General features: G+C 39.3%; 1 protein-coding gene across 3 annotated transcripts in view; it reads right to left on the reverse strand.

Annotated features, from left to right (window-relative positions):
• Positions 1 to 25,771, reverse strand: part of ccdc88ab (coiled-coil domain containing 88Ab) — a 185,327-nt gene that overhangs the window by 55,579 nt on the left and 103,977 nt on the right. For all 3 annotated transcript variants that reach the window (XM_061965665.2, XM_072911820.1, XM_072911819.1), the window contains 8 exons: positions 23,632 to 23,690; positions 23,434 to 23,517; positions 20,462 to 20,602; positions 19,745 to 19,917; positions 7,342 to 7,423; positions 4,151 to 4,309; positions 1,409 to 1,555; positions 1,197 to 1,341 (listed from right to left, as the gene is read on the reverse strand). In XM_061965665.2, coding sequence (XP_061821649.2) covers positions 1,197 to 1,341; positions 1,409 to 1,555; positions 4,151 to 4,309; positions 7,342 to 7,423; positions 19,745 to 19,917; positions 20,462 to 20,602; positions 23,434 to 23,517; positions 23,632 to 23,690 — 990 coding nt within the window. The remainder of the gene's footprint in view (positions 1 to 1,196; positions 1,342 to 1,408; positions 1,556 to 4,150; positions 4,310 to 7,341; positions 7,424 to 19,744; positions 19,918 to 20,461; positions 20,603 to 23,433; positions 23,518 to 23,631; positions 23,691 to 25,771) is intronic.

Here is a 25,771-nt window from a genome sequence, read left to right on the forward strand (position 1 = left end):
TTGCGCACTGGTGTGCGTCTGGGCCGTGACAGCGTGGCACGCGAATGTCTGTGCTGCATTGGATCAGTCTCCTTTCTTTAACAGGCAAAAGCTTTATAACCTCACTAATGCCTTGCATCGTCTATATTAGATATAGAACAACGGGCGGGTGCGGTTCTGATTAAATGTTAGATCGGGTGGATGGCAGATGGTTGACGACTTTCTGATGCGGTTGCGGATGAAATAATTGCCTATCCGCGCATCTCTAATACACACACACGCACACACACACACACACCCACATAGACACACACACACACACACACACACACACACACACACACACACACACACGCACTCACGCACACATACACACACTTTTTTAAAATCTGTCCTGTCCAGTCACTCAGACAAATCATATTGTTATAAATGTGTGATGCTTCTCTTGTTGCCTTATTTGTATTTTATTGAATACAATTATTAAATGTTTGGGTAGAATTTTATTAAACAAAACCAGTTTTATTTTAAGTAACATAAATATTTATCGGAGCTGTTTATCTATTTTATGGAGGAATGTAGTTAATCATAGAACTGCCAACCAATGCTGTTAAAAAGTATTGATTTTTAATCGAGAATCGTTTTGAATCGAGAATCGATTCTAAATCGAATTGTTACCTCCAAAAATCGAATCGAATCGTTTGTTATCATTTCTATTCAGATGATATTCAAGTGTATTGTTCCTTCCATTATTCAGTGTTTTACTTGTAATTACAGTTCTTAGAATGTGCATCCTGTATCAAAAACAATTTGTCTTCGAATTTTAATCTGTGAAAAGCGCTTTCTAAATAAAATGTACTTACTTAGTGACTCTTAGACAGCCTTAGAACAAAAAACTCTGGAGGGTGAAAAGGGGGGGTCCTGATACGAGTCAGACTGCTTTGTCAGACTCATGAATCAATAAGGGTCCATCACAATTAAATGAAGCCAAAGCCCCATGGTGTAACGTTACAGGTGTTAAAGCTTTTAAGTGCTATTTTCAACAAACAACACACCCCTCAAAATGTCTTTATCCAGATCCCTGGCTAGTTAAACCTCTTAACAGCTTTAATAACTGAAAAGAACAGATTATCTTCCAGGAGCCAGTGAATATTAATTACACCAAAGGGCTGAGGGGACAGAAGGAAAGCTACAACAATGCGACGTCGTCTGGTTCTTACCTTCAGTCAAATCTGGTGTTTTGGACAGCTGTTCCAGCTCCCAGCCCAGGTGCAAGGACTCATCCATGCTCTGTTTCTGGGCCATCTCAAGCACAAGATTCTCCTCTAACAGCTCCTCCATCCTCTTACGGTCGGAGTCTCGCTCCTGACGAGAGCAGCTTGATTAGAAGTGCACCACTTTCAATATTCTCTGCAAATTATCCGCGTCCCACCATCTCCAGGTCATGCATTTTGGATTTTAGCTGCAGATTCTCTTTCTCCAGGAGGTGGAGTTTGTCAGATCGGGTCCTGCCGGTGTCCAGTTGTTCCTCCAGCATCGTTTTGGTCTCAAGCAGCACCTGGTTGTCCTCCTTCAGCTCCTACACGAGGCGACAAAATACTATCAGAGCAGAGTTGAACAAAATAACGACGCTGACTATTAGTGTTGCACAACATTCGCTAAAAATCTTATTCATTTAATACTTTAGTTATATCTTGATACTGCATGTTGACATAATCTAGCTGTGTCCCGAGAACGACCACATCCTCAACACACTGTAGCGTTCTCGCTAGCGGCTAACGTCCCTCCACAGTGCAAAACCACTTCTAAGTCAGCAATCCTCGCCTCCATTAAACTGTTTCCGACAAGTAATATTATCACTGGAGGACGAGGAACAGATAAATATGCAACACAACGCACTGTAGAGGGATACATTAAGCCATGCTAACCGCTTAGCCACAGCTCTTGAATGACTGAAACAGAGGTATACAAAAAATCGACAGTAATGATACCATGTATAGTATCAGAATAAGGTTGATACTGCAGTAATTAGATAGATTTTGTATTGTAATAAAATCTTTTGTCGTTTTTGTTATTGTTTACAAACAGGAAATTAATTCTCGGACACAGTAAGACTCTTTGGGGGAAAAAAAGGATTATTTAAATATTTAATTTATATTGTTACACTGCCATCCAGTGTTCAGGTCTGATTATAATTGTGATCAAAGATGTTATCAGTTATTGATTTAGAAAATAGCATTGGTATGGCCAACAACTTTGCTGTCTTCAACTGGTTTTAAATGCAGAGCAAACAAAGTGTATGTTCTTTACCACATCAAAAACTGTGAGATCAGCACTGTGTGAGAACATTTTAACAAGAAATGGGCAACAAATTGTGTTAGTATCTTCTTTTAAATATTTAGGATTTTTAATTGATGACCACTTGAGTTTTAAGGACCACATTCAGTATGTTGTAAAAGAAAACCTGAAACTTTTACTGGGATTTTATTTTAGAAACAAGTCTTGCTTTTCTTTTACTGTGAAACAGAAATTGGTGGAAACAACCTTTTCACCTGTTATTGACTATGGAGATGTGTTGTACATGAATGCTACTGCTGGTTGTCTCCACAAGCTGGATAGTGTGTACCACGGGGCACTGAGATTCATCACCAACTGCGCTCCCCTTACCCATCATTGTGTGTTATACTCAATGGTTAACTGGACGTCTTTATGTGCTCGACGCCTCAATCATTGGTATGTGTTCATCTACAAAACCATTCTGGGTATCTCTCCATCTTATCTGTCTTGTCTTTAAACAAAGAAACAAGGAAGTCACCATCTTCGTTCAATGAATGTTCTGCAATTTGTCGTCCCCAAAGTAAGAACTGAACTGGGCAAGAAAGCATTTAGGTTTTCAGCATCGAATGCTTGGAATAACCTACAATCGGATCTTCAACTTCAAACCCTTGTTACATTAAATGAGTTTAAAGCTTCTGTGAAAGGATTGCAGTCTACCTTGTGTGTATGCACATGTGTTATGTGAGCAAGTTTAATGTTGTGAATTTGATGTTTTATGTGTTGTTTACTGTCTGTAATGTAACCTTGCTGCTGCCTCCCTTGGAAAAGAGATCTTTGATCTCAATGGGGTTTTACCTGGTTAAATAAAGGCTAAATAAAAATAAATATTGCCCCTGAATCTACTTGGTACTGGATCGATACCCAAATTTCTAGTATGACCCAAAACTAATGTAAAGTATCCAAACAACTGAAGAATGCATGTTTATTACATTTTAACAGAAGTGTAGATACAACAGAAAACATACAGATATTAACAGTAAATCAGCAAGTAGATTATTAATAGTTTTAAGAAAATAATACAACCGGAAATTATGTAATTCAGTGTTTAACCCATTGTTAGACCGCCAGGAAATATCTGTTTCTCCTCTGTGGTCCATATGGGCTGTCACAGCACTCAGTTGTAATACACTTTTCCGCCACTTGTGGCAGTAATGACAATATCAAACAAACAGAAGAAGTTTGGAGCTAAAGTCATAGAGAAGTTTCTTAATTCGCACAAATTATGACTGAAGTGATAAAGCCTTATTATCATTTGCACATTGATTTTGACAGTTTAATTAAGAAACATATGAATGATTAATTTATTTTAGCACAACATAATTGTATGTAAATTTATTTTTTGTCAGCATAAGCCTAACCTTTATGTGTTTAATAAATAATAATCTTTGTGATTAACCCATAGTTTCAGATCATTGGACAAGGTTGCAAACTGTAAATAGGTCAGATATAATTATTGAATGAGATTAAAATCATGAGTAGGATTACTAATATAAATCGAGAGTGAGATGACTAATTCAGTGTTAATATTTGAGTGGGTCCCGGCCCCCTCGGTAGTGGAAAAGTTGGGTCATGAGGTCAAAAAGGTTGGCAAACCCTGATGTAATATGTTAGTGCATACGTCAGCAGCCAAATTAGGAGCTTTGTAACCCGTTTGAAATTGATTCCATTATCATTAACATACCAAATAATATAATGTGGTATATGTCAGAAGGGAGCAATATTTATATCAGAATATAGATTTTAGGCCGTATAGCCCATCCCTAAAAAACACCCATATATTAGCTAGTAATATTAGCAGTTGAAGCATGCTAACATGCTCTGCTCCTCCGCTGTTTACCTCCACTCTGGCCTTGTAAAACTCGATGTCATGAAGCCTCTCCTTGCAGCGACTCAGCTCGCTCTCCAGTTTGTCCACGCGGATGGCTTTTTCCCGGAGGGCGTCCAGCTCGTCGCGGTACGCCCGGGCCGAGCGGGCGTCCGACAGCAGCTGGTAGCTCTGCAGGAGTTGGCAGACCACTTGCATACATTAGAATGGATTGGGAGGTGGTTGGAAAATGTGCAACGTCCAATAAAAAAAAGTTGAAATTCTGCCACTGCTCAAATTTGACACAGTCAGAAAAGTATTACGTTGTAACTTGGATTTACAGAACTTCATTGGTTTTTGTGCAGGGTTTGTGAATTGAAATGTTAGTATAATGAAGCAAATTTCTCTATGAGAAAGAATGTAAATATGAATAATGGAGGTGGCGACTTGTCCAGGGTGTACCCCGCCTTCTGCCCGAATGCAGCTGAGATAGGCTCCAGCACCCCCCGCGACCCCAAAAAAAGGACAAGCGGTAGAAAATGGATGGATGGATGGATTCCAGCCTTGACAAAAGTCCATATTTTAGTTAAGGTTTGTACACATTGAACACAATATTGTGCACGTGAGCACCCTTTTGAGAAAAAAAGGGGAAAACTGACGGAAAAAAGAGGAACATTTCTATTGGCAAAAAGTTCTGCCACGCAAGCCCTGCAAGACATTTTTTTAAATCAAGGCTACATTTCCTGCAATTGTGTGCATTTCTACACTATAATTTACCTTTTCTCATCTACCAACTTTTTTTGGCTGTCTTTTTGACACTTACATGTCCCATGTACGGTAATGCACCACATAATTGTTTTGTTTTTTTAAGTACAGTAGGTAATTTACTAACATTATTATCATTAAAAATGTAATGTAAAATTCTATAACCTACATGCAAAGAGAACTCAGAAAATGTTTACCATTTGGCAACTCTTTTCTGTTGCAACTTCCGGTGTGGTGACCTCTGTTTACAACCGTCAGGTCAAAAGTATACCTTCTCGCTGGCTACTAATAAATGCTCTGGAACCACAACAGTGTTCCAATTGTAATCATCCAAATATGATTAGCAGCAAAGTAGAAAGCCATCGACGTTGTGGCTCGGAGAGCGAACGCAGGCGACAACAAGTAAGCTAGTTAGATGGCAAGAGGAACCGACTCTTCAACAAATTTGGTTTAGATCATATTTTTTTTATATTGTAGTGGTTTACATAATTCACCCACGGAACTTTTGTTGTTGTTAGAGAGTTCCGGTCGAACGGGTTTTCACGGGTTACATTTGCGGTGTTGTGTGTTGTTGCAGTGAGAAGCCACAGATGTGTAGATACTGCTCGCCTGCTAAGAAGAAAACAAAGCCCGAATGTCATTAAAATACGTGTTTATTACATTTTAACAGAAGTATAGATCAAAATATATTACAACAGAAAGTATACATATATTAACAGTAAATTAGCAAAGAGAATAATAATAGTTTCGAGAAAAATAACACAACCGGAAATGATGTAATACAGCGTTTCTTAACCACGAACGCCCCCTCGGGGGCCGCCAAAAAATATCTGTTTCTTAGCTGTGGTCCGTATGGGCTGCAGCGGTAATTAGTTGTAATACATTTTTCCACCACGTGTGGCAATAATAATAAAAGTCATAGAAAAGTTTCTTAGACGCAAAAACTATGACTAAAGTGATGAAGCTGTATTTTCATTTACATATTAATTTCAATGACAGGTTAGTTAAGAAATGTATTTTATTATTACTATTAATTTTGTTGATTTATTTCTAAAACTGAGTGTCATTAAAACAATTAGCTCCATCGTTTGACACTCCTCCTTCGACTGCCGTCCTTACACGCTACAATCATACTTGCCAACACTCCCAATTTTCCCGGGAGACTCCCGAATTTCAGTGCTCCTCCCGGGGCAACCATTCTCCCAAATTTCTCCCGTTTTGCACCCGGACAACAATATTGGGGGCGTGCCTTAAAGGCACTGCTTTTAGCGTTCTCTACAACTTTTCGTCACGTCCGCTTTTCCTCCATACAAACAGGCCCAGTCACATAATTTATGCGGCACACACATGAGTGAATGCAAAGCATACTTGATCAACAGCCATACAGGTCACACAGAGTGGCCGTATAAACAACTTTAACACTGTTACAAATATGCGCCACACTGTGAACCCACACCAAACAAGAATGACAAACACATTTCGGGAGAACATCCGCACTGTAACACAACATAAACACAACAGAACAAATACCCAGAACGCCTTGCAGCACTAACTCTTCCGGGACGCTACAATATACACCCCTGCTACCACCAAACCCCGCCCACCTCAACACCCCCCGCCCCCCTATCTCCCGAATTCGGAGGTCTCAAGGTTGGCAAGTGTTGGCAATATTACATTAAAAAAACGCGGAAGTGTCATTTTGATGCAAGAATTAATGTTTAAAAACGTGGCATTTCACATGCCTGCAATATAAAGTGCTGTATAGTACTATATATCAAACAGTCCTTGGTGGCCTCAAAAACTATCAGAAATCAGAACAATCCTTAACTTTAACAACCATATTGCTGCAGTATGAAACTTTTAAAAAGTGAAATCCACTTAACATTAACATCGCTAAATGAGTAGCTGACAAGAGGAGAGACAGGGTGGGAGAAGGGATGCGGCCATGTGCGCGCGCTCTTGGAAGAGGCGCCGCTGAACGAGAGGTAGTGTCTCCTCCCCCACTGTGCTTTAGGGCCGCTTTGGCATATCTTTCCAGAAAAGTCCTTTCTCATCACAATTAAAAACTTGCCGTGGTACGAAGCAGACCTTCAATACGAGCAAGCACAAAATTAATGATTGAAGCGTTTGTGCAAAGAGACATGTACGGTTCGCACACAGAGGCATATTGAACTCGATCTAATCGAAAAAGAGGGGTTCATAAACCCCCTGTATTTGAACAATATGCCTATTTTTGGGGTTGTTTGTGTAGCTGATTGTTACAGAAATTCATCCACCTTGTTTACAACCTCTCCCCCTCGATTAGTTGCGACTCACACAGAATGAAACTCAGTGAGAAGCTGCTGCCAGGAGTTAAAAATAGCCGCAATAATTGCAGCTAACGAGCTACTGCACCAGCTAGCCAATTAAGAGCTGTGGAAACAAGATACTATGCACTACTACTGAGAATGTGTGCTTACCTCCTGCTGAAGCCTCTTGAGCTCCACCTCCATGTTCTCCAGCTCTTGCCGGGTGTCCAGGAGCTGCTCGCTCTTTTCCTCCCTAAAAAAAAACAACAAGCGACTGAAGTGAAGTGTGCTGTACAGGTCAATATGTGCATTTTTACTCTCTTCCTGACCTGAATTTGACTCCTACTTCAACAACCTCCCTCTGCTGAGCATCACCACGTTCAACAACACAACACAAAATGACAGTTACAACCAAAAGATAAACAGCAACCTGCATGTAAATCTGCCCCCCCCCCGGGGGGACTCGAACCTCATGTTGCTTTACTGCAGCGTGCCTGTAGCTCTTTGGAGCCTCGGCAAACATCTCAATAAGGGAATGGCATCCTTCTTAAAGACGACACATTGCTTTCATCCATCCCTGTTTTTGTTGAAGAACTCAAACACCCTCCCTCCCCCTCCCTTCGACCTCTTTTCCCTAAACGACAAACACCTGTCAGATCCTGCACGGCGTATTAGCTCCAGGCTCATATTTTAGATGCAGCTGGCTCTGCTGCTAACGGTTTAACATGTCTTGCGTGTGCCGCTAGTTTTAAAAAGAGCCTCCATTGTATGCATTATTCGGAAATATTCAAACAAAGGAAAGGGTATTGGAATAAAATTCAAGACTAATTATGTATTAAATCAAAATAAAATACAACAATTGGACAATATAAAAACATGAAGTTCCTTGCTTGAGCAAAAGAAGAACAGATGAGAAAGGAAGCAAGAAACTGAGGAAGATTTATTGCTTCGACCTATAAACACATTATAATGGGACTGTCTGTGAATGTAGTTTGTTGTTAGACCTCTGTACTGTAAGTGGCGGTGGAAATCTCCCCTCAAGATTTGATTACAATTCAGTAACTATGATTCAAAGCAAACTACAACCTGCTACGCAAGAATGCACAACAATTTTTCTCAACAACTGTTACTTAAAACATTTGTATGCACACACAACACTTCAAATTAGAGATGTCCAATAATATCGGACTGCCGATAAATGCTTTAAAATGTAATATCGGAAATTATCAGTATCGGTTTCAAAAAGTAAAATTTATGACTATTTAAAACGCAGCTGTGTACATGGACTATAGGGAGAAGTACAGAGCGCCAATAAACCTTAAAGGCACTGCCTTTGCGTGCCGGCCCAGTCACATAATATTTACGGCTTTTCACACACACAAGTGAATGCCATGCATACTTGGTCAACAGCCATACAGGTCACACTGAGGGTGGCCGTATAAACAACTTTAACACTGTTACAAATATGCGCCACACTGTGAAGCCACACCAAACAAGAATGACAAACACATTTCGGGAGAACATCCGCACCGTAACACAACATAAACACAACAGAACAAATACCCAGAACCCCTTGCAGCACTAACTCTTCCGGAATGCTACAATATACACCCCCGCAACCCCCTGCCCTCCCGCTTCAACCCCGCCCACCTCAACCTCCTCATACTCTCTCAGGGAGAGCATGTCCCAAATTCCAAGCTGCTGTTTTGAGGCTTGTTAAAAAAAAAAAATGCACTTTGTGACTTCAATAATAAATATGGCAGTGCCATGTTGGCACTTTTTTCCATAACTTGAGTTGATTTATTTTGGAAAACCTTGTTACATTGTTTAATGCATCCAGCGGGGCATCACAACAAAATTAGGCATAATAATGTGTTAATTCCACGACTGTATATATCGGTATCCGTTGATATCGGTATCGGTAATTAAGAGTTGGACAATATCGGATATCGGCAAAAAAGCCATTATCGGACATCTCTACTTAAAATCTTTAGTATATCCGTATGTGGAAATAAATTATGGAATGGATTAAGTAAAGAAGTCATCAATGTTCTAATATGATCCAGTTAAAGAAACTGTTCACAAAGTACAACGAAGAAGAACCATGATAAACTTTTTGAACTTTTTGATAAACTTATTCATCTCACTATATGACGGTGTTTTTCAACCTTTTTTGAGCAAAGGCACATTTTTGCTTTGAAAAAATCCAGAGGCACACCACCAGAAGAAATCATTAAAAAAACAAAACTCTGTTGACAGTAAAAAGTCGTTGTCACAATTGTTGGATATGACTTTAAACCATAACCAACCATGCATCAATATAGTTCTTGTCTCAAAGTAGGTGTACTCTCACCACCTGTCACATCACGCCGTGACTTCTTTGGAGATTTATGCTGTTTTCCTGTGTGTAGTGTTTTAGTTCTTGTCTCGCGCTCCTATTTTGGTGGCCTTTTCTCTTTTTTTGGTATTTTCCTGTAGCACTTTCATGTCTTCCTTTGAGCAATATTTCCCGCATCTACTTTGTTTTAGCAATCAAGAATGTTTCAGTTGTTTTTATACTTCTTTGTGGGAACATTGTTGATTGTCATGCCATGTTCGGATGTACTTTGTGGATGCCGTCTTTGCTCCTGCAGTAAGTCTTTGCTGTCGTCCAGCATTCTGTTTTTGTTTACTTTGTAGCCAGTTCAGTTTTAGTTTCATTCTGCATAGCCTTCTCTAAGCTTCAATGCCTTTTCTTAGGGGCACTCACCTTTGGTTTATTTTTGGTTTAAGCATTAGATACCTTTTTACCTGCACGCTGCCTGCCGCTGTTTCTGACATCTTCAAAGCAATTAGCTACCGGCTGCCACCTACTGATATAGAAGAGTATTACACGGTTACTCTGCCAAGCTCTAGACAGCACCGACACTCAACAACAACGCATCATTTGCAGACTATAATTACTGGTTTGCAAAAAATATTTTTAACCCAAATAGGTGAAATTAGATAATCTCCCAGGGCACACCAGACTGTATCTCACGGTACACTAGTGTGCCACGGTACAGTGGTTGAAAAACATTGCTATATGAAATACAACTTTCCTCAATATTTATTAATTTGTTTTAATTGTATTATTTATGGAGTATACTGTGAACAAATTGAGAACAGGAAGTGAACAAAAATGTTAGGAATGGAAAAGCGGTTGGATTAAAGAAGCTCTGCTTCTTCCTACTCCTTTTCGAACATGTTGTAAAAAGGAACTGGAAATTGTGATGTATCATGTTGTAATTGAATGCATGTTGGAAATAAACTCAAACCATAAACCATTATACATTGATTATTATTTTTAAATGTATGTATATGTATGTTAGTTTCCTCCTTTGCCTGCTGACATGCGGTAACATTTTCCGCCATTTACGTTTTTTTTTATATGCATCGTGATTCGTAACTCTGCTTCTTAACACAGCCAAAAAAATACCAGAAGGGATCAGGTTTTCCAACTTTCTCGCTATATTTAGCGAGTATTTAGACCCCTCCAGATGCTTTTTTTAAAGTGACGAGTGCAAAATCTAGCAACTGTTTTGATTTTTTGGAGAATGGAATGAAAGCATGTCTCGCTCTTAAAGGAAAAGTGCACTTTTTTTTTTTTTTTTTGCTTATGATTCCCAATCCTTATGTAAGACAGGAACATATATATTTTTCTTTTTTATGCATTCTAATTTGTAATACATGGCAAGTACAAGGTGGCTAATAATGCAGCTAACAGGAGTAAAAAAAAAAAAAAAAGAACATTCTAAAACCCCCAACAATACTTTATTTATATCATGACCTGAATATTAACGAAGTGTTATCAATATTGTTATTATAAGCGCTAAGTTACACCAAGGAACTACTTTTAGCGGCACCGTGATCACAGAGACCTAACTCGGCTTTGCTGCTATAGTCATACTGAATTGCTGAGCTGCTGCATCGATCGCCTCTGAGTTGGTGAAAGTTCATTCTAGATTATAAATCATGCATCTCACTTGTTTATTAGAATTTTGTGGCCATAAATCAAGAAGTTGGTCAACTTTGACATCAACTTAGAGCAGTGGTTCTTAACCTTGTTGGAGGTACCGAACCCCACCAGTTTCATATGCGCATTCACCGAACCCTTCTTTCGTGAAAAAAAAAAAAAAAATAAAAAAATATTTTTTTATTTCAAATCCAAGACAAATGTATATGTTTTTTTTTTACTGTTTTTATGTCCAGCACCCTCGAAAAGGATTGCTCGCAAAGACTGGGGGTATCCATAATTCGCTGATAAGGAGAAGTTTTTATTCACACGATGAGTCGGGTGTGTATTGACCTTCGCGGCGGAGGCTCCGCCGCACCCCTGAGGCCGACTCACCGAACCCCTAGGGTTCGATCGAACCCAGGTTAAGAACCACTGACTTAGAGCTAGAGGTGGCAAGAAAGACATGAAAAGATGCTTGTTTTTTTTTTGGTACCTGCATAAGGATTATGATTCCTTCTTCATTTAAACGGAAAGTAATAAACATCCCATCAGTCGGCATCCCAGTGAGAGCAGACATTGTACAGTAAGTGATTGTTTTACTATGTTAGTAGTTTGTATTTATTTTTTCGCACTTAGCAATACCGCAACTTGCTGGATCTGCTTATAACTCAGCTTCTAAAACTTGTAGCTCATCCTCCGTATATTTGGGCTCAACATTGTGATGCATCTGTGATATTAATCCAATCCAATCCAATCCAATCCACTTTATTTATATAGCACATTTAAACAACAAAATGTTTCCAAAGTGCTGCACAACAATATTAAACACAATTAAAAACAATATAAAATAAATATGACTAAAAACGATTTTAAAGGGTAAAACCAATTAAAACAGTAAATAGAAATCAAAATTTTAAAAACACAGAGGACAACAGAGGACCACACAACTCACGTAGTGTTAAAAGCCAGAGAATAAAAGTGGGTCTTAAGACGAGACTTAAAACACTCCACTGTGGGAGCAGTTTGAACATGGAGGGGCAGAGTGTTCCAGAGCTTAGGGCCGACCACAGAGAAGGCCCTGTCTCCCCTGGTTTTAAGTCTCGTCTTGGGCACTACGAGCTGGAACTGGCTCTCGGACCTCAGAGCGTGCGCAGGATTGTAAGTTTGGATGAGGTCCGAGATATAATGAGGTGCCAGTCCATGTAAAGCTTTAAAAACACACAGCAAGGTTTTAAAATCAATTCTAAAATGAACAGGGAGCCAGTGCAAAGTCTCAAGAATTGGGGTTATGTGCTCGCGTCTCCTGGTCCCTGTTAAAAGTCGTGCTGCCGCATTCTGGACTAACTGCAACCGGGAGAGAGCTTTTTGGCTAATGCCAGCATAAAGTGCATTGCAGTAGTCCAGGCGACTTGAAATAAAAGCATGCACGACTTGTTCTAAAAGGTTAAAAGATAAAAACGGTTTTACCTTTGCTAAAAGACGAAGATGATAAAAACACGATTTTAAAACGCCATTGACTTGTTTGTCAAGTTTAAAATCGCTGTCTATAGTGACGCCAAGGCTGGTGACTTTGGGACGCACATAATTTTGCAATGGTCCTAAGTCAGTGAGGGCCGGACCAAAAACTAAAATTTCCGTTTTTCCCTCATTCATTATTAAAAAATTCTGGGCTAACCAAGCCTTGACGTCACATAGACAGTTGAGAAGGGGTGTCAGGAGGCCTATACACACCTGAATGCTTGAATTGAACAAAATATGTAAATATTACATGTTATTATGGATGTGCCTGACACTACATTACATATATACTTACACTAGTATGTATAAAAAACATTGATGGAGGTTTGAGATGTTTTTAAAGCGCTTTATAAGCAGAATAGAGCAAATTCACCACCAAACCAACTGCCTCTCTCCCTCCTTCCTCCCTTACAGACTGCCTCAGTGAACTCAAGCAGTGGTTCTCATCCAATTTCCTTCAACTCAATAGTAATAAAACCGAAATCTTACTTGTCGGTACAAAAACCATTCTCGCCAAAACCAACAGGTTGTCCATTACTCTCTGCAATTCCTCTGTCTCACCCTCCTCCCAAGTCAAGAGTCTGGGTGTCATCCTCGACAGCACACTCTCTTTTAAAGCCCACATAAACAACATTACCCGGTCTGCTTACTTTCATCTTCGGAACATTAATCGTCTTCGCCCATCCCTTACCCCTCATACTGCTGCAATACTAGTCCATAGCCTGGTCACCTCTCGCCTGGACTACTGCAACTCTCTCCTGTTTGGTCTCCCTCACAAGTCACTTCACAAACTTCAGCTTCTCCAGAACTCTGCAGACCGGATAATCACCAGAACCCCTTCAATCCAGCACACCCCTGCTCTGCAGCAACTTCACTGGCTACCCATCAAACATCGCATCCACTTTAAAATAATTCTCCTCACTTTCAAAGCCATCCATAACCTCTCTCCATCATATCTCTCTGACCTGATCCATGTCGCCACACCCTCACGTTCCCTAAGATCCTCTTCATCCATCCATCTCACTGTCCCTTTATTTAAACTGTCCACCATGGGTGCCCGAGCTTTCAGCCGCTCTGCCCCACATCTTTGGAACTCTTTACCACCATACCTTCGCAACTTAGATTCAATATCCCTCTTCAAATCAAGACTCAAAACACACCTATTCCTGACTGCTTATTCATTGTAATCATATTTTCTTTTCTCTTTGTTGTTGCTGTTTTTTTTATCCAATTTGATTTTATTGTTGTGATTTTGTACGGTGTCCTTGAGTGCCCAGAAAGGCGCCTTATAAATAAAATGTATTATTATTATTATTATTAAATTCCATTACCTTGATTGTTAGCTGACTTTTACAAACATTTATTTACGAGTTAGAATGCATAAAAAAGAAAAACATATATGTGCTTGTTTCACATAATGATTGTTAATGTTAGGCAAAAATGTTAATAAAAAAGTGCAGTTCCCTTTTAAAGAATTGGCTACTGCCCCTCCTGCATTTCAAAAGCACTCAGAGGTGGCTTGGAATTTTTTCTGACAGTGAAAAAATATCAACAAAAAAAAACTAACAAAAGAATGTTTAATTGTATTTTCAAATGTATTTGTGTTTCTTTTCATGGTTTTCAACCACTTGTTGTTTTGTTATTCCTCTCTTCTAAAGCGTCCATTACAATAACATGCACATAAGTTATGACAAATTATGCAAATTAGACGAGTAGTCCCCGACCACCACCACAAATAGATTGTTGTCCTTTGGAAAACACCGGTGAAATGAAGCAGCAAGTTTAAGCAGCCTAGTAACGGTACCGTAATTAGACATGTTGATGCACAAATTCACTGTATATAATGCATTAATCATGTCTACACTTTCCACAACATACTGCAGCTTCTGTGGAAATGATTTCCAGACTTGAACTTGAGGGTTAACAGTCTCGTTAGATGGATTAAGATTTTATCCAGTAAGCATTGCGATACTTGTCTCTTGAGGAAATGATTAGTCAACCTGCCATGACGCATGTGTAGCGCCACAAATGATTTACTGACATGTAAAGTGAATATTTTTAGCTCTTTAACAGTAAAAGCAGGTGATCATTTGCAGTACTCTTGTGGTATTATTTATCCTCTTATGAAGTGTACACAAAATATGCAACTGTATGTTTGATTTACTGTACAGAACTTGACGATATAATTGGTTATAGAGAGATGTATGTGTATGTCATTTACTGGATCGTGTGCAGAATGTGAGCAAAGAAACATGAAAATTAAAACAAACATACAAACCCCGTTTCCATATGAGTTGGGAAATTGTGTTAGATGTAAATATAAACGGAATACAATGATTTGCACATCCTTTTCAACCCATATTCAATTGAATGCACTACAAAGACAAGATATTTGATGTTCAAACACATCAACTTTATTTTTTTTGCAAATAATAATTAACTTAGAATTTCATGGGTATAAAAGTAGATTCCATGAAATGCTCAGTCATTCACAAACAAGGATGGGGCGAGGGTCACCACTTTGTCAACAAATGCGTGAGCAAATTGTTGAACAGTTTAAGAAAAACCTTTCTCAACCAGCTATTGCAAGGAATTTAGGGATTTCACCATCTAAGGTCCATAATATCAACAAAGGGTTCAGAGAATCTGGAGAAATCACTGCACGTAAGCAGCTAAGACCGTGACCTTCGATCCCTCAGGCTGTCCTGCATCAACAAGCGACATCAGTGTGTAAAGGATATAACCACATGGGCTCAGGAACACTTCAGAAGCCCACTGTCAGTAACCGTTTATCAACAACACCCAGAAACGCCGTCGGCTTTGCTGGGCCTGACCTCATCTAAGATGGACTGATACAAAGTGGAAAAGTGTTCTGTGGTCTGACAAGTCCACATTTCAACATTGTTTTTGGAAACTGTGGACGTCGTGTCCTCCGGACCAAACAGGAAAAGAACCATCCGGATTGTTATAGGCGCAAAGTTGAAAAGCCAGCATCTGTGATGGTATGGGGGTGTATTAGTGCCCAAGACATGGGTAACTTACACATCTGTGAAGGCGCCATTAATGTTGAAAGGTACATACAGGTTTTGGAGCAACATATGCTGCCATCCAAGCAACGTTACCATGGACGCCCCTGCTTATTTCAGCAAGACAATGCCAAGCCACGTGTTACATCAACATGGCTTCATAGTAAAAGAGTGCGGGTACTAGACTGGCCTGCCTGTAGTCCAGACCTGTCTCCCATTGAAAATGTGTGGCGCATTATGAAGCCTAAAATACCACAACGGAGACCCCCGGACTGTTGAACAACTTAAGCTGTACATCAAGCAAGAATGGGAAAGAATTCCACCTGAGAAGCTTAAAAAATGTGTCTCCTCAGTTCCCAAACGTTTACTGAGTGTTGTTAAAAGGAAAGGCCATGTAACACAGTGGTGAACATGCCCTTTCCCAACTACTTTGGCACGTGTCGCAGCCATGAAGTTAATTATTATTTGCAAAAAAAAAAGTTTTTTTATGAGTTTGAACATCAAATATCTTGTCTTTGTAGTGCATTCAACTGAATATGGGTTGAAAAGGATTTGCAAATCATTGTATTCCGTTTATATTTACATCTAACACAATTTCCCAACTCATATGGAAACGGGGTTTGTACTAGCTAGTACATTCACAGACAGTCCCATTATAATGTGTTTGAGAGGGCGAACAGGTAGCGCGGTCCAAATAAATGAATGCTTTTTTTTTTTTTTTTATCAATATGAAGTTAGTATAACTGTAGTTGAATAAAAAATTAGAAGCAAAAGCAGCCAACAGACCAAAGGGAACATTAAACCTCCCCTCTTGTCTTCCAGGCTGTGACCTGCTCTCATTCAGACACACACATTAGTAGGCACGCACAAGCTATGCATGTTCATAAGAGCAATCGCGTGATCACACAACGTCAACCCAAGGACCTGTGTGTCCTTTGAGACGGCTTTCTTCTGGTGCTGCAGAGTACACTGTACCATAGCAACCGACCAACAACAACAACTGATGAGCTTGGCTGTTATTCCGCACTCCTCTTTGGGCCAAAGAAAGGCGCCTGCAGTGATCAAGCACCGCAATGAGTGAGTCTGGGACTTCTTGTCACCCACGGCGTTTTGTTACAAGCCCTTTATTTTGCATTCATCAATCGGACAGAACAAAACAACCTTGTTAAAAGTACTTGGTTGTCTCTCTCTGGCAACTCTATTTAAATAAAATGTCTACTGTATGTGTGTGCAACACTGAAATACTTCCCCCACTGCAAACACAAATGGCGGAAGCCCCATTATTCATTGAAGGACTTTGAATGGTCATATATGCTTTATGAGAGAAGCTTCAATTATATGCATGTCCGGAAATATAGAAGTGGTCCCCACTGACGTTCACACTATATAGGAGGGCTTGCATGATTAATGCTCGTACACTGCAAATTATTTGCCACTTGGCAAGATTTAAAATTGTATTTCTAGAAATGTCCCTATATTTAAGAGGTACTGTCATTGACTTTACATCATGACCTTAATTTTAGCATGAATCATTATAGTTTGTCTATTCTAGTTTGAAAATAATAAACTTGAGAAACTAACGATTGAAATTAGATATTTTGCCCTCTCCCCACATAGAAAATCTTCTTTAAAGATTATGCAACATCCCGAGGATGCTTTTTGCAAGTTGAATAATGCTAGTTTGAAAGTCCTGCTAATTTGTAGATATACAAATCTTAATTTAGGATGTCTTATCAAGTAAAATTAACTAGCTGCAAGGATAGAACATTTCACAAGTTTTTAGTAGTTTTTACTAAAATCTTGTCTTTTCAGGTTATATTTTGTCCGCTTTTTTTTTGCTGTGTACGGCCACGACAACAAGAACTTCTGCAAAACTTGTGCATTATAAACCATAAAGCCAGGGCTGTTATTGACCTTAACTATAAAAAGTGTGGAACAATAACCAGAAGTAGCTAAAAAAAAATGGATTTGCGTCCAAATCGTAATTCTTATTTATTCCAATTCTAAATTGATTTATCATTTAAAAAAATGTATTAAAAAAATATATAAAAATTAATGGGAACAAATTAACAAACACACACACACACACACACACACACACACACACACACACACACACACACACACACACACACTATATGTTCTATATGTATTTATTATATACATAATATATATCTATATATGTACAAAAAAAATCAAAATATTATGCATATATGTATATCTTTTTTTTAAGAATCAATTTTTAAAAATGAGTTTTTAAGCCATCTCAATGCTTACTAGCTGCGTGAACACGTCATACCTAAGCAACCAAAAGTAGGTTTTGTAACCTGTTTCAAAAAGGTTTTATAATAAATATTATACCAAATAATACTTTGCGAGAATCAGTTTGAATCAAGAATTGTGCTTGATTGAGAATCAATTCTGAATCAAATCTTCATTCCAAGAAAGGGAATCGGACCGAATTGTGAGGTGCCCAAAGATTCACACCTCTAACCGGAAGTAGGCAATAATTGAAGAGAGTAGAGCAGAGATATATTTGACTCAATGTTCACTTATTTTTAAGTAATTACACCACATTTCAGCAACAGAACCAATGTTGCAATAGCCGCAAGGAGCAAATTGCTCAGTCAGCATTAATAGTGTTGACGAGTTCAGCCGAAAAAGCGCATATATTATTTTAAAGTGTCGAAAGAGGTAAATAAATGCTGCTGGATTCTAACAACTTCAAATATGGCTATTTTTATTTTGTGAAGGTAATTTTAAAAAGCACCGTAAATTCCGGACTACAAGCCGCTACTTTTTTCCCTAGGTTTTGAACCCCGCGGCTTATAAAGTGGTGCAGCTAATTTATGGATTGTTCCTTCGCTGACGGCTATAATGCAAGTACTTTTCATAAAACACATGCAAAGACACTGAAATGGGGTGTTAACGTTTGTGCAATGGTGCTATCGTTCGGACAGGTTTGCTCACTGCAGGTGTGCGGGGTGAATGTGTACAGTATTTCCTTCCGTTTACTAGAGCTTTCAACCGGCTGTACAAGTACCGTTCCCTTTTCTAGTTGAGCATAGATAGATTTTCTGCTCAAAAGGATTCTATATTCATCACTCCAAGCAGTGTTCGCAAGTTTTACAATATAACTAAAGCAATTCATACTTACTAAACCATCCCAAGTGTGATGTCTGTAGGAGTGTTTTCATGCATATTTGTACGTGCTGTCGTAATGTAATGAAGCTAGCTTCGTTAGCATTAGCTAGTATGCTAACACCTTTACAAGTGTCAGTGTTAGTATATTAACTTTTTTTTTTGTAGTGTTTCAGTTTTGTAAATTTGCCAAAACATCACACTGGAGTTATTGAGTCTGTTTAGCCGATTGGAGAGCTAGCTTCCACAGCTAGTGGGTCCATGATGATGACTTATGTTTTGTTTAATCAGCCGTTTTAAAGCCACCTTTTAGAAACAATTAAGGTAAAATAACGTATTTTTCGGAGTATAAGTCGCACCGGAGTATAAGTCGCACCTGCCGAAAATGCATAATAAAGAAGGAAAAAAACATACATAAGTTGCACTGGAGCCCAGCCAAACTATGAAAAAAACTGCGACTTATAGGCCGAAAAATACGGTAATTAAAAAAAAAAAAAAGTATCCATAAATACCTAATTTCACAACGTATGTATCTGCGGCTTATAGTCCGGTGCGGCTAACCAGGTGAATTTATTTTTTTCTTTCTAAAATTTAGTGGGTGTGGCTATATTTGGCGGTGCGCGCCACAAAATATGGTATATCAGGAGGTTGACTACAGCCACAACTGTTAATAACACTTTTTTCTGGCCCAATGATAATTAGTAATTGGTGGTTATTGGTTAACTGAACAGTGGTGTTAATTGGATAATTTGTGGTAATAATATTATTTTTTTAACCTACCAAAAGATGTTTCTAATATTTCTCAGTCCTTACTTATTAAGACAAGAAGGCCAACATATTAGAAACAGCTGTGTGGGGATGCGGTGCTGCTCTAGTTCAAGTCTAATTTGGCCAGTGAGGCGTTGGCACTCACAATTCCTGCCGCAGACGTCGGATCTTGGCCTTGGCATCAGCCAATTCCACGGAGAGATGCTGCCGGCTCTCCGTCCTCCTCATGCTGGGGGATCCGTTGGGGGAGTGGGCCGGACCGGGACCAAGCGGGGACAGCTGGACACAGTCTCTCTCCTGGGTTAGTTCCACGATAGTCTGGAAGACACAGACACGCTTTTAGAAAACGTGACAATATGCAACAAGTTGGGATTTCAATCCGTCGACAAACGAGCCGCCAGAAAGCAACCCCCGAACTTGAAAACGGGCATTGACGTAAAAAGCACCGCAGTGCCGCCCCCACTAAACACATACAATCTATTTAGACCCCGAGCCTGTGACAGGAAATGGGCTTTTAATTGAGAACTTCTGGACAACACAGTGGTAATCTGGAGGGTATTAGATACCCCAAAACACACACACACCGCAGCTCTATCAGTTGTAGGCATCTGCACCCTATGGGTTGGAAACTCAACTGATGCATAAAGGCTAACACAAACACACACACACAGACACACCAATCTTTCAACCGTGAGACAGTTAACAGTTACAACCCTTCCTTCCTGAGGCAGCTCACTTGGCGGTAATGTTTCCACGCAAAGCCCCTCCCCCCCCAAAGCAGCAGCACCTCGATTGTTTAGAGAACCTGGACAGATCTCCCTAAAGGAAAGGATAAAGTGGTGCCGAGGCGTCATCTTACTACCTCCAGCTGTGTGTCTCGCTCGTCCACCACATGTTTGAGATGGAGCGCCAGGTTCCTGGACAGGTTCTCCAGGTCGTCAGGAGGCATCTCCTCGCTCTCCAACCACTGGAGGTCCACAACGTTCTCCTGGTTGTGCGTCACCTTTAATCACAGCGCAATAACAATAAGAGGACAGGCGGGCATTGGTGGGGACCTGGTGGGATTCACTGTAAGGTAGGGCTGGACGAATATGGCAAAAATAATAATTACAATTATTTTGATTGATATTGAACTCACGATTAATAACACAATTATTTAATAATTTGAAAATGTATTTATTTTACCACCAAAACTTAACTTCAAATATAATTTAAAAGAACAACTGGATATACATTAGCAACAAATGAATAATAACAACAATAAAAATTATAATAGTAACAACAATAAATTGCAACATGAAAAAAATGAAATTCAGTTTTTCTGTTTAAAGTTTTTGGACTTCTTTTTTGTGTGATTTATAAAATTGTATAAAATGTTTGTTAATTCACACATTTATTAGTGCAATACATCTTTGGACAATTTTGACCAGTATTTGAAGTCAAAGCATAATGTTTATAAATGTACAAACCCCGTTTCCATATGAGTTGGGAAATTGTGTTAGATGTAAATATAAACAGAATACAATGATTTGCAAATCATTTTCAACCCATATTCAGTTGAATATGCTACAAAGACAACATATTTGATGTTCAAACTAATAAACATTTTTTTTTGCAAATAATCATTAACTTTAGAATGTGATGCCAGCAACACGTGACAAAAAAGTTGGGAAAGGTGGCAATAAATACTGATAAAGTTGAGGAATGCTCATCAAACACTTATTTGGAACATCCCACAGGTGTGCAGGCTAATTGGGAACAGGTGGGTGCCATGATTGGGTATAAAAACAGCTTCCCAAAAAATGCTCAGTCTTTCACAAGAAAGGATGGGGCGAGGTACACCCCTTTGTCCACAACTGCGTGAGCAAATAGTCAAACAGTTTAAGAACAACATTTCTCAAAGTGCAATTGCAAGAAATTTAGGGATTTCAACATCTACGGTCCATAATATCATCAAAAGGTTCAGAGAATCTGGAGAAATCACTCCACGTAAGCGGCATGGCCGGAAGCCAACATTGAATGACCGTGACCTTCGATCCCTCAGACGGCACTGTATCAAAAACAGACATCAATCTCTAAATGATATCTCCACATGGGCTCAGGAACACTTCAGAAAACCACTGTCACTAAATACAGTTTGTCGCTACATCTGTAAGTGCAAGTTAAAGCTCTACTATGCAAAGCGAAAGCCATTTATCAACAACATCCAGAAACGCCGCCGGCTTCTCTGGGCCTGAAATCATCTAAGATGGACTGATGCAAAGTGGAAAAGTGTTCTGTGGTCTGACGAGTCCACATTTCAAATTGTTTTTGGAAATATTCGACATCGTGTCATCCGGACCAAAGGGGAAGCGAACCATCCAGACTGTTATCGACGCAAAGTTCAAAAGCCAGCATCTGTGATGGTATTGGGGTGCATTAGTGCCCAAGGCATGGGTAACTTACACATCTGTGAAGGCACCATTAATGCTGAAAGGTACATACAGGTTTTGGAGCAACATATGCTGCCATCTAAGCGCCGTCTTTTTCATGGACGCCCCTGCTTATTTCAGCAAGAAAATGCCAAGTCACATTCAGCACGTGTTACAAAAGCGGGGCTTCGTAAAAAAAGAGTGCAGGTACTTTCCTGGCCCGCCTGCAGTCCAGACCTGTCCCCCATCGAAAATGTATGGCGCATTATGAAGCGTAAAATACGACAGACTTTTGAACGACTGAAGCTCTACATAAAACAAGAATGGGAAAGAATTCCACTTTCAAAGCTTCAACAATTAGTTTCCTCAGTTCCCAATCGTTTATTGAGTGTTGTTAAAAGAAAAGGTGATGTAACACAGTGGTGAACATGCCCTTTCCCAACTACTTTGGCACGTGTTGCAGCCATGAAATTCTAAGTTAATTATTATTTGCCAAAAAAAAAAAAAAGTTTATGAGTTTGAACATCAAATATCTTGTCTTTGTAGTGCATTCAATTGAATATGGGTTGAAAAGGATTTGCAAATTATTGTATTCCGTTTATATTTACATCTAACACAATTTCACAACTTATATGGAAACGGGGTCTGTATAAAGCAGTGCTTTAAATCATTATAATTGTGTCAAGTACTTTTTTGAAACCTTTATTTTGTTAGCGCGGTCAGACCGGGTGTTAATATGGAGGGGGTGTGCTGTTGTTCTGAGCTTTACGAGTCAGGAGACAATTTCAGGCTGGAAAAAAAAAAAAAAAAAAGAGTGTCTTTCAAGTTGCCACTGCTGTTTGTACATTGATCTTACATCGATGATGTCGTTCACCACAACACAAGCAGATGAGATGTGTTGTGGGTGTATGGATTTTTTCTTGCTAACTTTAGCTTCATATTTTAGTCTTTGTCTCAAGTGCCGTCCCCACATTATTTAGTTCAGTACGTGTTTGGGGCATAAATGAGCAGTACACTTTTTCCCAAACAAATGTTCTTTCTCATTAAGACCACATTTCAGTCCATTTCCATGATATTCTGCATTAAACAGCGGATTCCATGTTATTGGCCAAATCTGCTATTCCGTCCGCGGTTACGTTAACGCGGGACTTACAGTTTTTTTGTTGAGTTTAGTGATTATTGATTATTGTAAAAAAAAAAAAAAAAAAGTAGTATTCATGGTGAGATCCCAGACTCCTAGTAGACGTGTTTTTTTCATTCATAAGCTTGCTCATCCATTTCATCGTTACAAGCTCAGTATTTTGCATGCACGTTTGATACTTTTGGATTGCAATATTTTTATGATCGTGAGAAGCCAAAATCGAAAATTGTGATTAAAATTTGATTAATTGTCCAGCCCTACTGTACAATAAGAGACAAGCACCTCTTGGATGTGGGACGCTATGACTGCTTTGGTGTCGAAATTCAGAGTCTGGATGCGTTCGATGTAGTCTTCCTTCTTCTCGCACTGCAAAAAGACAACACAGTGTGACTTTTGAAGAGTTTTAACAGAACTGTAAAGTCCCGTCAGTGATGCTTTTTCTTTGGCTTTTTGGGGGTGTCTCATCCATACTGCTCTTACCTGGACTGCACAGCCCAGCAGTAACAGCAGCAGTTTCTTCATCTCCTCCAGACCTCGCTCTGAAGGGGAAACGTAAGAAAAAGCTTAATAACCTTCTGTTAATCTTCTTGTTATAAGAACATTTAAGATGTATGACTCCATTCTGGAACTCCAAATATAAGATCAAAGCTGAGATGAGCTCACGTCTCAGAGATTTACTACTACTTCCTTTTTAATTTGACACAACGCCACAATGTTTTCCACGGTGAGAAGACAGAGCATCTGTTAGCAAGCTCTGCAGGCTTCGACTCATATGCGTGTGTGTGTACCAGTGAGTAAGAGGTATGGTATACGCAAGAAGGCACGCAGCGTGTCTATGTTGCCGCTGTGCTTGTTACCAACAAACCCTGAGTAGTGACACGAATGATTCATGTGCTTCGCCCCAACACATGAAGCAGCTCATTGCTGAAGATGCAAAGAAGCGGGTCGTTGACCTCTGACCTAACTTTTTTAAACATTAGAAAGAAGATTGAGCACTTTGTAAAGGCTCAGAAGGTTGACTTCCATGCCACTTTATTAGGGACAATACACCTACAGTGTCTTATAATAGATTTCAGCAGAGGCCATCTTGTCTATACAAAGTAAACTTGTATATACTTTAGAGTAGTCAGCGTAAAGCTTATGTCGCAGTAGGGATGCACAAGCATGTATATATATATATTATGTATATATATATATATATATATATATATAAATATATATATACACATATACATATATATATAAATAAACACATTATACATACAATATAAACACACATCTACATACATATACACATATACATAAATATAAACACATACTGTATGTACATATACAAAAATATATATACATACATACATACATATAGATGTATACACATATATATATGTATACACATACATATATGTATATACAAACCCCGTTTCCATATGAGTTGGGAAATTGTGTTAGATGTAAATATAAACGGAATACTATGATTTGCAAATCCTTTTCAACCCATATTCAGTTGAATGCACTACAAAGACAAGACATTTGATGTTCAAACTCATAAACTTTATTTTTTTTTTGCAAATAATAATTAACTTTGAATTTCATGGCTGCAACACGTGCCAAAGTAGTTGGGAAAGGGCATGTTCACCACTGTGTTACATGGCCTTTCCTTTTAACAGCACTGAGGAGACACATTTTTTAAGCTTCTCAGGTGGAATTCTTTCCCATTCTTGCTTGATGTACAGCTTAAGTTGCTCAACAGGGGGTCTCCGTTGTGGTATTTGAGGCTTCATAATGCGCCACACATTTTCAATAGGAAACAGGTCTACTACAGGCAGGCCAGTCTAGTACCCACACTCTTTTACTATGAAGCCACGTTGATGTAACACATGGCTTGGCATTGTCTTGCTGAAAAAGCAGGGGCGTCCATGGTAACGTTGCTTGGATGGCAACATATGTTGCTCCAAAACCTGTATGTACCTTTCAGCATTAATGGCGCCTTCACAGATGTGTAAGTTACCCATGTCCTGGGCACGAATACACCCCCATACCATCACAGATGCTGGCTTTTCAACTTTGCGCCTATAACAATCCGGATGGTTCTTTTCCTCTTTGGTCCAGAGGACACAACGTCCACAGTTTCCAAAAACTATTTGAAATGTGGACTTGTCAGACCACAGAACACTTTTCCACTTTGTATCAGTCCATCTTAGATGAGCTCAGGCCCAGCGAAGCCGACAGCGTTTCTGGGTGTTGTTGATAAACGGTTTTCGCTTTGCATAGGAGAGTTTTAACTTGCACTTACAGATGTAGCGACCAACTGTAGTTACTGACAGTGGGTTTCTGAAGTGTTCCTGAGCCCATGTGCTGATATCCTTTACACACTGATGTCGCTTGTTGATGCAGTACAGCCTGAGGGATCAAAGGTTACGGGCTTATCTGCTCACGTGCAGTGATTTCTCCAGATTCTCTGAACCCTTTGATGATATTACGGACCGTAGATGGTGAAATCCTTAAATTCCTTGCAATAGCTGTTTGAGAAAGGTTTTTCTTAAACTGTTCAACAATTTGCTCACGCATTTGTTGACAAAGTGGTGACCCTCTCCCCATCCTTGTTTGTGAATGACTGAGC

Source organism: Nerophis lumbriciformis, linkage group LG02 (assembly GCF_033978685.3).
Source record: "Nerophis lumbriciformis linkage group LG02, RoL_Nlum_v2.1, whole genome shotgun sequence".
Taxonomy (NCBI): domain Eukaryota; kingdom Metazoa; phylum Chordata; class Actinopteri; order Syngnathiformes; family Syngnathidae; genus Nerophis; species Nerophis lumbriciformis.